The following is a 12,616-nucleotide window of genomic DNA, read 5'->3' as shown; positions in this document are numbered from 1 at the left end:
GTGCGCCACCACACCCCGCTTATTTTTCCTTTTTAAAAATTAACCTTTTGTAGTTCATGGGCAGTTAATTTTATTTATTTATTTATTTGTGTGTATGTGTGTGTGTGCGTGTGTGTGTATACGTGTGTATGCTGGTGTACTGGCTCATGCCTGGGTATGTAGACGTTAGAGTCCGAGACCAGTGTCTTACTGGATTGCTCCTCCCTTATTTCTTGAAGCAGTCTCTCTAACTGAACGTGGAGGTCACTGTTTGCAGAGGTGGGGTGCCCAGCGAGCTGCTGAGACTCTCTTGCCTTGGCACTGGGGTTACAGGCAGACAGTGTGGGTGCTGTAAGCACTTTAAACCCCCTGGTAGTTCACTTTTATAATTCAGTCAGGAACTGTGTGTCCCTGAGATGGAGGGCTCCGTTCTTGGACTCACCAGTAGTCGCCTCCGGCCATACATTTCTCATACACGGGGCCATCCAGTTCTTTCGCATCTGGGAAAATGGTCTCGTGATGGATGATGATGGTCTTCACAATTTCATTCACATGTGCCTGGCAAGACACTTGATCCTGTATCTCCGGAACCGGCATCAGTGTTGGGCCGAAGCAAATGGCCAGATTGTAAGGGTCCATCATGTTCTCGTCACTGTACTGGGAGAGGCTGCAAAAGGAAGGGGAAGCAGCTTGTAACAGACGGTTTGGGGAAACAAAGCGCTTAACAGGATACTAAGTACTCTGATCTTTATTTATTTATTTTATTTTATTTTCTCTATGTAGACCCGGCTGTCCTAGAACTGGCTCTGTAGACCACGCTGTCCTCCAACTCACAGAGATCCCTCTGCCGCCACAGTACTGGGATTCAAGGTGAGTGCCACTCCCCCCTGGCCATAATTTGAATTTATTTCTAAAAAAAAAAAGTATGTATGTGTGTTTGTGTGCATGTGCACATGAGGGTACAGGTGCCCTGTGGAGGATAGAAGAGGTGTCAGGTCCCCTGGAGCTGGAGTTACAGGTGGTTGTGAGCCATCTACGGTGGGCGTTGAGATTTGAACTCAGCCTTCAGAAGACAAGTGCACACACTTGGCCACCAGCCGCCTCTCCAGCGCCCTGACCTCATATTTTGAAAATTGGATTAAACAATTTTATTTGTCTTTTATCGTTAGAGAAAAAAAATTAATACCCATCATACTTAGAGCTGGCTCACTGGACCCCAAATAGAGTAGGAGGACTATGTTCCACTAGCTCGGACATGAGGGTAACACACATCCTCTTTGGGTGAGTGAGAGGCGTTTCCTAAAGTCGTGAGTTTAAAACAACCTCAACCCCAATAGAGCTAAGGATGAAGCAGACGAGCTCCACTTGCAAAGATTGATGCAAGGCTCATAGTGCAGTGAACCTGTGAATCTGTACGGTACAACTCCCATAAAGCCTCAGGGTAATATCTTTAAATTCACCATACCATTCAAAACTATCTTAGTTTTTATTCATACCCCCCCAAAAAAAACATTAAAAAGAAACTAGAATAAAAACAAAAAACATCTTTTCTTTGAGGAGGCAAAGCACAACTGCAGGTTAAAAAACCTGCTGCTGTGTGCTTACCACCACTAGGTGACAACCCTTGCCACAAAAAGACATGGAAAGCTGGAGACAAAGGAGGAAACCCTTAATTCTCTTATTGTATTTCAGGTGGGAAAGCCCTGGGGGCACTCCTGGCTGTCTACTACTGGTTTCTAAACTCGATATTACAGATATTCATGAAACCGCGTCACAGGCGACTCCAAGCGAGCTTGCTCTTTAATGCCTGGCCTCTAACACCCAGGGAATCTTCAACTCTTCAGAGAGTTCTGAGGTGTTCTCTTGGTGTATAGAATGTCAGCCACAAAAGGAAATGTAAACGGCAGGTGAGTAGACAAGGAGAGGGAAAAAGGACCCGCAGCAGCCTTTGTGAGGTCGTGACAGACACAGTGTGTCCAAGACACAACCTGACACAGCCCTTTAGCCCTGAGTGGAGATAAGATAGTCCAGAGAGGGAGAGTGGAAAATGCAAAGAGCGCTCTCCACAGGTACCATATGTCCCTCCCTTCTGCCATTTCTCAAATATACAACATCTCCCCACCCCATCCCCCCAAAAGCTTCACACAATACCACCAGGCAACTGAGTGACAGATGACTTTGAAACATGGGGTTGGGGAAGAAATGAGATTTAGAATAAAAATCATCCAAATTTCAAAATTCACACCTGGGCTCAGTGGGAAGGATCAGGCTCAATCCTTCTAGGTCTTTATTTTCTCCTGGCTTGAAGAACATAAACTTGATTTAAAAAAAAAGATGATTTCTAAGTTTTGATTTTATAGCAGAAAAGAACAGCTAATCTCTCTTTTCAGGATTCCTGTGTCGAGCATCTTGGGCTGAGGTGGGGCCCTGTAGGTTAGTGTGGGCATCTTTGGGCACTAAAGGCAGCACTAGCTGCCTGACTCACGAGGTGTTAGCCATTTGCTCGAGCTTCATGAAGCATTACATTCAGGCTTCGATGACATTTTTGGTTGGACACTGCTTTCCTCGTCATTGTGGGTCGCTGGCTCACAGTGAGAACAGCACTGTTGGGCCTCAGCATCCACAGCAGTTGGGGGAGGGGAAGCATTCATTCTGAGGTAAAGATGGAGCTCTTCCTCAGCTCCGACAACTGCCTGGGTGATCAGGCTTAGCCACAGGTAGTGACGGGTAGCATCCACAGTTCACGCCCTTTTAAGGCAGCACTTCTGTCCAAATGGCTGAAATCATGAACTTCTAGCCGTGTAACTGAAAGGTGGCAAAGCAGAAGACTTTTGGATAGGATACGAGGGAGAAGGGTCTACAATGGATCCCACGCAGCAGCTAGCAAAGCAACTGGAAACAACACTGCCCTCTCAAAAGTTAAGTTTCTTTCAAAACGATATAGTGACTTTTAAAAATTCTTGTATCATAGTAGAGACTGTATTATGTCTATTTTCTTCTTGACAAGGTCTCATTACAGCAAATTTGTGAAAATTCTACTTTTGGATTGATGTCTAAGTCATCTACAATTCCCCTCCATCCCTGACTACAATGTTTAAAAAAAATGACAGATTTTTTTTTTTCTAGGACAAGGTGGTTTTACATCATTTTGATAAAAACCACTTATGACACGTGCTTAGGATGGATCTTGGAAAAACACATATTTCACTCGAAAGTGTTATTTATAGCAGTAATTTGGATACTTTACATTTATGACCAGCTACAGTTTCTCTATTTGGAGTAGACTATTCATGCATCATAGAAAGACCTTGATTTCTGGAGGAAAAAAAAATGTTCCTTCTGTCTACACTCAATCACTTTCCCTTCGACTCTGCTGATGAACGGAACTTAGTACACATTTGACCGGATCCAAGAACACAGAGGATACAGGCGGGCATTTTGGCAGAGCAAGGAGGTGTACTTACTGATTGAGGAAGGCAAACAGGTATCTCATCACGATAAGGACCGACCTGGGCAAGGTCAGGAGGAGCTTGCGGATGTGGAGCGCCCTCTCATAGAGGTTATCTATTCCTGAAGACAGAGGATGATATGTTCAGAGTCCCCTTGGGGCACAGAGCAGTTCATTGCAGCATCCCTTACAGGGATACACCCCAGCATCAGCAGCAACACCTTGACCATCGCTGGAAGCAGTCACTCATGTGCCACCTCCCCCAGAGGCAGTAGTATTTCCTCTGACCCATCCCTGTCCACTGATGCCCCTGAGCTTACCCGTATTACTTACTTACTTACCCCTTAACTGTGTTCTCCTCTTTCTCTACCTACTTTAGAGACAGGTTCTCTTTATGTAACCCCAATGACCTCAAACTGAAAATCCACTGGCCTTTGTTTCACAAGCGCTGGGGTAACAGGTATGTACCACACTGGTTTATTTTATGTGATGTCTTAGCCTTGAGTAATCTAGAGTCCTTGTAAATTTAGAAACCACTTCTCTCCCTCGTTTTGAGCACTAAATTTTGCCACTCATATGGTCCCAACGCCTTCTTGCTATATGTGAACTAAGCCAGATTTCTGGGATATATCTATATATGCACAGTATCTATCTATCTATCTATCTATCTATCTATCTATCTATCTATCTATCCATCCATCCATCCATCCATCTATCCATCCATCCATCCATCCATCCATCCATCCATGAATATCAATATTTTGAGATAACTCTGAAGCTTTCCTGTGATTTTGTACTATGGTCTGTTGTCCTTCACCCCTCTAGAGCTACCGCTGGATTCCACTCTGTCCTAAGCTGCTGATGCCACACCACAGGCTTCCCTTAAGGCTGCTTCCTATTCGTCAATGGCAGCCTCACCCAGGCTTGAGGTAATAACTGTCACTTCCAACATGGCGACCCCGGGGCTTCACTTTCTCTCTGGTGTTCCCACTGCAGATTACTGCACCACTCATTTCCCCTCACCATTTCTCACATGGGGGACCGCAATCCCATCCAGATCCCCTTTCAAATTAACTTGTGGTGTTCAACCTTGACTTGGGGTCACATGGGGGAGGTTTTCAAAATGGCTGGTATTCCTTTATGCAGTCCAGGCTGGAAACGATGGCTCTAACTACTCAGACTAAGCTTATTTTCCTGGGATTTTGAGTGCTGACGCAAGCTGCTTTCTACTTATTATCAAAGTGGGCATTTTGCTTTGCCCTCCATCAGGCTGAAAAAGATATGAAAAATATACAAATATTTTTGCTCTGCCACAGAGGAGCCTGCCGAACAGCACATAATTTATCACGATTAAGTACACCTCAGCTGGAAGTGAAGCCAGCTTGTCTCCCAGAAAACAGTTCAGAAACTCCCCACCTGGGACGTTGAAAGTATCATCATGTGATTAGCATCCCTGTAACATGTTTATTCTTTTAGCCCAAATCAGTAACTAATAACATGACTGTGGTTATTGTGAATTGGATATGGTACATTTCACTTATTTCACTTATTTGTAATGTATTTTGAAATAGAAAGAAAAAAATCCACCGTGAATATTGGGGGAATAACATCTACTGCATATAAATTTAATATATTTTCCAAGCTGTGGTCTCGATTATTTCTTCTGGGGAAAGAAAAGATGTAATATACTTATTATTTTTCAGTGTTAAGCGGGTACATAAATTCAGGTCACAAGAATGCAGAAATGAAGCTGTCAGTATTGTCACCCACGCAGTCCCCATAGGGTCAGGACAGAAGCCAGGAGTAGGCAGTTTGCCTCCTGCAACAACCTGGGGTGGGACCTGGGAGCCACGCTGGGTGGAGAGGAAGAAGGAAATACTTAGAGTGAGGAGAACTGAGGTCTGCAAGTCACTGAGGACCTGTGTTACAACGTTTACTACACCCATGGAGGCAATAAAGACAGACTGGCTCCCTGACTGGCAGTGACCTCTTACCTCTGCGGGCTACATGTAAAGGCACCTGTGGGTTCTGATGAAACCAAGAAAGGTCATATGCCACTTTTTTTCCCCCTTCCCATTTCCCTCTTGCTCTGTTCCAGGCCCCGCTTGCTCCAGCCCATAGGTTTTGTTTTTGTTTTTTGTTTTTTGTTTTTTAATTTTTTTTATTTGTTTCTCTTTACAGATGGCTGTGAGCCACCATATGGTTGTTGGGATTTGAACTAGTGATTTGAATTCAGGACCTCTGGAAGAGCAGTCAGTGCTCTTAATCACAGAGTCATCTCACCAGCCCCATACGCCACTTTTTATTTGAGGATTTTGGGGATTACAAGAGTTAAATCCTTTGAGTCTCTAAGCTAATTCCTTTTTTTTTTTTTTTTTTAAGGCTAAGGTTTAATATATGGGATGGGATGGAAATTTAGCAACTTAAAGCAAGCTTGGGGGTCTTAGATTAGAGCTGAAAGCAAACAGAACAGGAGGAAACAATATAAATGGCTGTCACTGGGTTAGCATTCTAATGTCTGTCCGAGCTCCTGAAGCGGGAGGTGAGGCAGGGGCGGGCCACAGCTTCTGGGAGCTTTAGTTTGATGTTAAGAACCTCTTGCTTTTAATCTCTGTTCTAAACTTGGTCTCTTCTTGAAGGCAGTTTCAAAATTTACATGAAATTCACAGTGACATGGACTCATATTAGTCAAAAAGTGGGCGCAAGCCAGATTTGGTTAGGCAGGCGAATGGAGAAGCACAGCATGCTATAGACACGCCAAGGAATATTCCTTGGCCTTAAAGAGGAAGGTCATTCCGGGGATGAGCCCCATAGACACCACTCCATTTAGATGAGATACCTAGATTGGACCACTTCACAAAGCAGAGCTGCAAGGGCCTCAGGGATGCAGCTGTTGTCTGATGGCTACAAAATTTCTGTTTGGGAACAGCTAGGATAGATCTGCAGTGCAGTGGATACATTTAACTTTTACCCCACATCCAAAGAAAGTGAATTTCATGTCTGTATTTCACTATAAAAGAAAAATAACTGGGGATGGAGAGATGGCTCAGTTGGTGAGAGTGCTGGCTGCTCTTCCAGAGGACCCAGGTTCAATTTCCAGCACCCACATTGCAGCTCCTAACTGTCTGGAACTCCAGTTCCAGGAAATCCAACACTTCACACAGACATACAAGACACCAATGCGAATAAAAAAAAACATAATAAATCATTTAAAAGTTTTAAGAGAGAGAGAGAGAGAGAGAGAGAGAGAGAGAGAGAGAGAGAAAGAAATAACCAGGGAGCCCATAGGGTACAAATGCAAGGTTTAGAAATGAGCAGCTGTTGGGATCAAAGAGACTTCAAAAAAAGATGACAAATTAGATTTGCAATGCAGCCCTTCCGGGTTGCTGCCCTGAGCAGACCCTGGGCACGAACTCCGCAGCCAGTCCCACAACACCCATTGGAAGCTCCACTCCCAGGAGTCCTAACACACCCAAGATCATAGGATCAGAGGCGAGGAGGACACAACATCTGCCCCAACACCGGGAGTAACTGGGACCAGTAGGACCCAGGCACCCAGGAATTCAACCTGAACAGTGAGTGGCACAGGTTCCATCCCGTCTGAGCAGACCTGGGCTCAAACTCTGCAGCCAGTCCCACAACACTCGGAAGAAGCTCCACTCCCAGGAGCTCTGACACACCTAGGATCTCAGTATTACAGGATCCTAGAATCACAGGATCACAGAGACAGCTGAAGTCTGAGGAGTTCTGATACAACCAGGATCACAGAAAGAACAGGCTTCAATCAGATATAGTGAGGACGGGCAGCACTAGAGATAATAAAATGGTAAGAGGCAAGCTTAAGAACATAAGCAACAGAAACCAAAGTTACCTGGCTTCATCAGAACCCAATTCTCTTACCATGGTAAGTCCTGGGTATATGATCATACAGAAAAGCAAGATTGGATCGAAATCACTTCTCGTGATGGTGATAGAGGACTTTAAGCAGGACATAAATAACTTGCTTAAAGAAACACAGGAGAACACAGGTAAACAGCTAGAAGCCCTTAAAGAGGAAACACAAAAATTCCTTAAAGAATTACAGGAAAACACAATTAAACAGGCAAAGGAAATGAACAAAACCATCCAGGATCTAAAAATAGAAATAGAAACAATAAAGAAATCACAAAGGGAGACAACTCTGGAGTTAGAAACCTAGGAAAGAGATCAGGAGTCATAGATGCAAGCATCAGCAACAGAATACAAGAGGTAGAAGAGAGAATCTCAGGTGCAGAAGATACCATAGAAAACATTGACACAACAGTCAAAGAAAATGCAAAAGGCAAAAAGCTCCTAACCCAAAACATCCAGGAAATCCAGAGCACAGTGTGAAGACCAAACCTGAGGATAACAGGTAGAGAAGAGAGGGAAGATTCCCACCTTAAAGGGGCAGTGAACACCTTCATCAGATTACAGAAGAAAACTTCCCCAACCCAAAGAAAGAGATGCCCATGAACACACAAGAAGCCTACAGGACTCCAAATGGACTGACTGGACCAGAAAAGAAATTCCTCCCGTCAAATAATGATCAAAACACCAAATGCACTAAACAAAGAAAGAATATTAAAAGCAGTAAGGGAAAAAGGACAAGTAACATATAAAGGCAGAATTACACCAGACTTCTCTCCACAGACTATGAAAGCCAGAAGATCCTGGGCAGATGTCATACAGACCCTAAGAGAACACAAATGCCAGCCCAGGCTACTATACCCAGCAAAATCTTAATTACTATAGACGGAGAAAACAAGATATTCCATGACAAAACCAAATTTACATAATATCTTTCCATAAATCCATCTCTACAAAGGATAATAGATGGAAAACTCCAAGAAGGAAACTACACCCTAGAAAAAAAGCAAGAAAGTAATCTTTCAACAAACCCCAAAGAAGATAGCTACACAAACATAATTCCACCTCTAACAACAAAAATAACAGGAAGTAATAATCATTTTTCCTTAATATCTCTTAACATCAATGGACTCAATTTCCCCCAAAAGACACAGACTAACAGATTGAATAAGTAAATAGGACCCAGCATTTTGCTGCATACAGGAATCTTACCTCAGTGATAAAAGCAGACACTATGTCAGAGTAAAAGGTTGGAATACAATTCTCCAAGCAAATGGTCCCAAGAAACAAGCTGGATTAGCCATTCTAATATTGAATAAAATCAACTCTCAACCAAAAGTTATCAAAAAAACAAAACAAAACAAAAAACACAAAAAAGATAAGGAAAAACACTTCATACTGGTTAAAGGAAAAAAATCTACCAAGATGAACTCTCAATTCTGAACATCTGTGCTCCAAATGCAAGGGCATCCACATTCATAAAAGAAACTCTAGTAAAGCTCAAAGCACATATCGTACCCCACACAATAATAGTGGGAGACTTCAACACCCCACTCTCAGCAATGGACAGATCCTGGAAAGAGAAACTAAACAGAGGCACAGTGAAACTCACAGAAGTTATGAACCAAATGGAGCTAACAGATATTTATAGAAATTTCATCCTAAAGCAAAAGAATATACCTTCTTCTCAGCACCTCATGGTACCATCTCCAAAATTGACCATATAATTGGTCACAAAACAGACCTCAACAGATACAAGAAGACTGAAATAATCCCATACACCCTATCAGATCACCATGGACTAAGGCTGGTTTTAAATACCAACAAAAACAACAGGAAGCACACATATACATGGAAGCTGAACAATGCTCTACTCAATGATAACTTGGTCAAGGAAGAAATAAAGAAATTAAAGGCTTTTTAAGAATTTAATGAAAATGATGACATATCATACCAAAACTTATGGGACACAATGAAAGCAGTGCTAAGAGGAAAACTCATAGCTCTAAGTGCCTCCAAAAAGAAACTGGAGAGAGCTTACACTCGTAGCTTGATAGTACGCCTGAAAGCTCTAGAACACAAAGAAGCAAATGTGCCCAACAGGAGTCGATGGCAGGAAATAAACCAAATAGAAACAAAAGAACTACACAAAGAACCAACAAAACCAGGAGCTGGTTCTTCGAGAAAATCAACAAGTTGGATAAACCTTTAGCCAGCCTAACCAGAGGGCACAGAGACACTATTCAAATTAATTAAATCAGAAATGAAAAGGAAGACATAACAATGAAGTATATCTTAAAATAACTATTCTGTTTGTTGAATACTAACAGTTGAAAATATTAAAATCATGTTCTACAAACATCATGGAAATATTATTGATAATTTTTCTCAGTGTGCTTAAAATTAACATTCTCTTAATGTTTAACTTCAAAGAGTTTTTGCTATTTTGAAATTTTTAAAATATACTTACTGATAATTTCTCTCCTAGAAACACTGATAATTTTTTAAAGTAAACTGATTGTTAGACAATGTACACAGATATATAATGTCTTTTAAATACACTCTCACTATGTCAGGTGGTATCATAAGGGCTTTTGAATCTATTTCTTAATGATTCATTTTTAATGTTTTATGTTCTTTTACTATGTTTAATTCCTAAAGAATATTTTGTATGTTTTGAAACAATTTAGTATTCAACATTAGATATAGGATCCAGCTATGGACAGTATTAAATATTTATTAATGACATTTTTAGGGTATGAAAGGATATCAATATAAAAGTTGAACAAATTATTTGACTCACAAAATACTAAATATTATTATTCATGTTTGACATATAAGATGCATTTAAATAATAAAAAATTAGGAAAAGAATTATGCAATGCAAATGTATGTCACAAACTACGGTACACATAGATCAGAATGAAAGAGTTATTGTTGGTGTTCCGCAGTAGCTGCAAATTCATCTGCACCAAGGCCTCAGCCCTACAATGGATGCCTGGAGGTCTCCTGGAGGTCTCCTGGAGGGCTGCACAGAAGGCTTGTGTGCATAGCCTATAGGAGCTCAGCTCTCCTACAAACAGCCCACCTACTCTCCGGAATGCAGCTAGCGTGGCAGAATCTGTGGTTGCCGCCAACACACTGATTAACGTATGCTCTTAGTCTGGCATTCATGGGCCTTCAGCCATGCTGGACATAAAGATGGATCTTTTATTCTTTACATGGGAAGTGTCAGGAAAATCAGTTCTTAGTTTGGATTTCTTCTAAGCTGGGTTTTGTTCCCACAATCTAAGACCACATGCAGTTAGGTAAAAGCAGCTCACATCCAATCTTGGTCATGCGTGCAAAGACACTTCCTAGCACCTCAGAGCTCTCATGCCAGGGTCTCAACTTCACAGTACCGCAGGGTGACAGATAGCTCTATGAACACTTGTGCAAAAGATGCCACAAAGCTTGAGCTACTGGAGGAAAAGCCCAAATGGCCACTGTCCCCTCATAGTGGTTGGTTCTTCTGTGGCACACTTTGCTAAAGTGGCCATCTGCCAGGATACAAATAAGAAACCACAAGACAGAAGTTTCTCCTTAGGCATAAAGGCACGGAAAGGAAAACTTGTGGTGACCACACACATGAAGGAACTCTAAAAGCAGGCACACATGAATGTCTAAAAGCAGGCACACATGTATGTTTGATTTCCAGAGCCCATTACCAGTATCAAGGCATTGGTGGGGGACATTTTTAAGCACTGTGCATTCAAATGCTGATTTCTGGACCCAGACAGCGGGTTGCAGTGCAGACTTGGTTGTGACTCAGTATTTTGAGAAATGTTGTTGTTCATCACCTCCTGATTGGTCAAATAAAGAGCAGGATAGCCTATAGCTGGGCAGGAGAGCAGAAGGTGGGGCTTCAGCTAGAGAGACAGGGACTCAGATGGGATCTGGAGAGTCGCTAATGAAGGAGGTGCCCAGAGCAAGACAAAGATGGCAGGTGATGGGGCCACGTGCCTGGGAAGTGGTCTAAGGCCAGCACTGTCAGGTTAGAATAGCTCAGAATCTGCCCAGCTATGATTCTAGAAGCCTATGGATAAATATAAAAGTCGCTGTGTCATTATTGGGAGCAAAGAGTGGACATAGAAAATCCTGTGTTTTTATATGGTACTCCGAGGTTCATACTACCTGAAGCAAGGCATGGGTCAGCTGTGTGCGTGAGTAAAAGGGAAAGAGAAAGCAGAGGTATATGCTAATACAGTTAGGGAGATCTCCGCCACACCCTCACCCAAGTTACTTAGCTTCCCCAGGTCAGAGCTAACCAGTCACAGCAACCTCTGTGACCAGCTGTGAATGGGCTGACTCCCGTGAGCAAAACCCCTGCTTTCTCCTTGTGTTAAACAGCAACACTTAAAATAAGCTAGCATTTCTTATAAACAACAAGGAATTCGTCATCCCTGATCTGCCATCCTATCATTCTGAGCACAGAAGAGAACCTGCGTCTTCATTAATGGACTGAAGTCAGTACCCTGGGGTTGAAATTAGGGAAAGGCCAGAAGAAGCGGAGGAAGAGGGCTTCCCCATAGGAAGACCAGTAGTCTCAATTAACCCAGAGCCGTAGATCTCTCAGAGATTGAGCCACCAACCAGGCAGCATACACTAGCTGGTATGAGGCCCCTGACACATAGAGCAGAGGCCTGGTCTGGCTTCAGTGAGAGAAGATGCACCTAACTCTCAAGAGGATTGAGGCCCCAGGGAGTGGGGAGGTCTGGTGGGGTGTGGAGGTGAGGTGGGGACATCCTCTTGGAGACAGGGGGAGGAGGAATGGGATGAGGAACTGTGGGAGGGCAGAACGGGAGGGGGATAACGACTGGACTGTAAAAAAAAAAAAGATTAAAGATAATAAAAGAAAAAGAAAAAGAAAAAGAAAGTGTTAGGAAGCTTTGCTATCAGATATTCAGCTATTCGGCATTTTCATAGATCAAGGAAATCCTAAGAACGCAATTCTATGACTTCAAATAAAGGGGCAACCAGAGAGCAAGCTACAGTGTATGTCAGAAAAGGCAGACAATTTCTAATAGCTATAACATGCAGTGTCTGCGAGAGTTCAAAAGCCATGGGGCTGGAAGAACGGCTCGGGGTGGGGGGAGAGGGTGTAAGAGGACCTACTGCTCTTGCAGAGGACCTGAGTTCAGGTCTCAGGTGTCTCGCTCTGCATTCACATACACAGAACCTCAGACACAGATGAAGCAGGCAGACACAGACACACAGACACACACACACAGACACACACACACACACACACACACACACACA

The 12,616-nt window shown here is 42.9% G+C and overlaps 1 protein-coding gene across 2 annotated transcripts in view; it reads right to left on the bottom strand.

The window, feature by feature from the left end:
• Srgap1 (SLIT-ROBO Rho GTPase activating protein 1) overlaps positions 1 to 12,616 on the bottom strand; it is a 268,720-nt gene that overhangs the window by 22,429 nt on the left and 233,675 nt on the right. For both annotated transcript variants that reach the window (XM_021204901.2, XM_021204903.2), the window contains exons 16-17: positions 3,444 to 3,549; positions 422 to 646 (exon numbers count right to left, since the gene is read on the bottom strand). In XM_021204901.2, coding sequence (XP_021060560.1) covers positions 422 to 646; positions 3,444 to 3,549 — 331 coding nt within the window. The remainder of the gene's footprint in view (positions 1 to 421; positions 647 to 3,443; positions 3,550 to 12,616) is intronic.

Source organism: Mus pahari, chromosome 9, assembly GCF_900095145.1.
Source record: "Mus pahari chromosome 9, PAHARI_EIJ_v1.1, whole genome shotgun sequence".
Classification (NCBI taxonomy): domain Eukaryota; kingdom Metazoa; phylum Chordata; class Mammalia; order Rodentia; family Muridae; genus Mus; species Mus pahari.
This window is presented reverse-complemented; position numbering and strand designations above follow the sequence as displayed.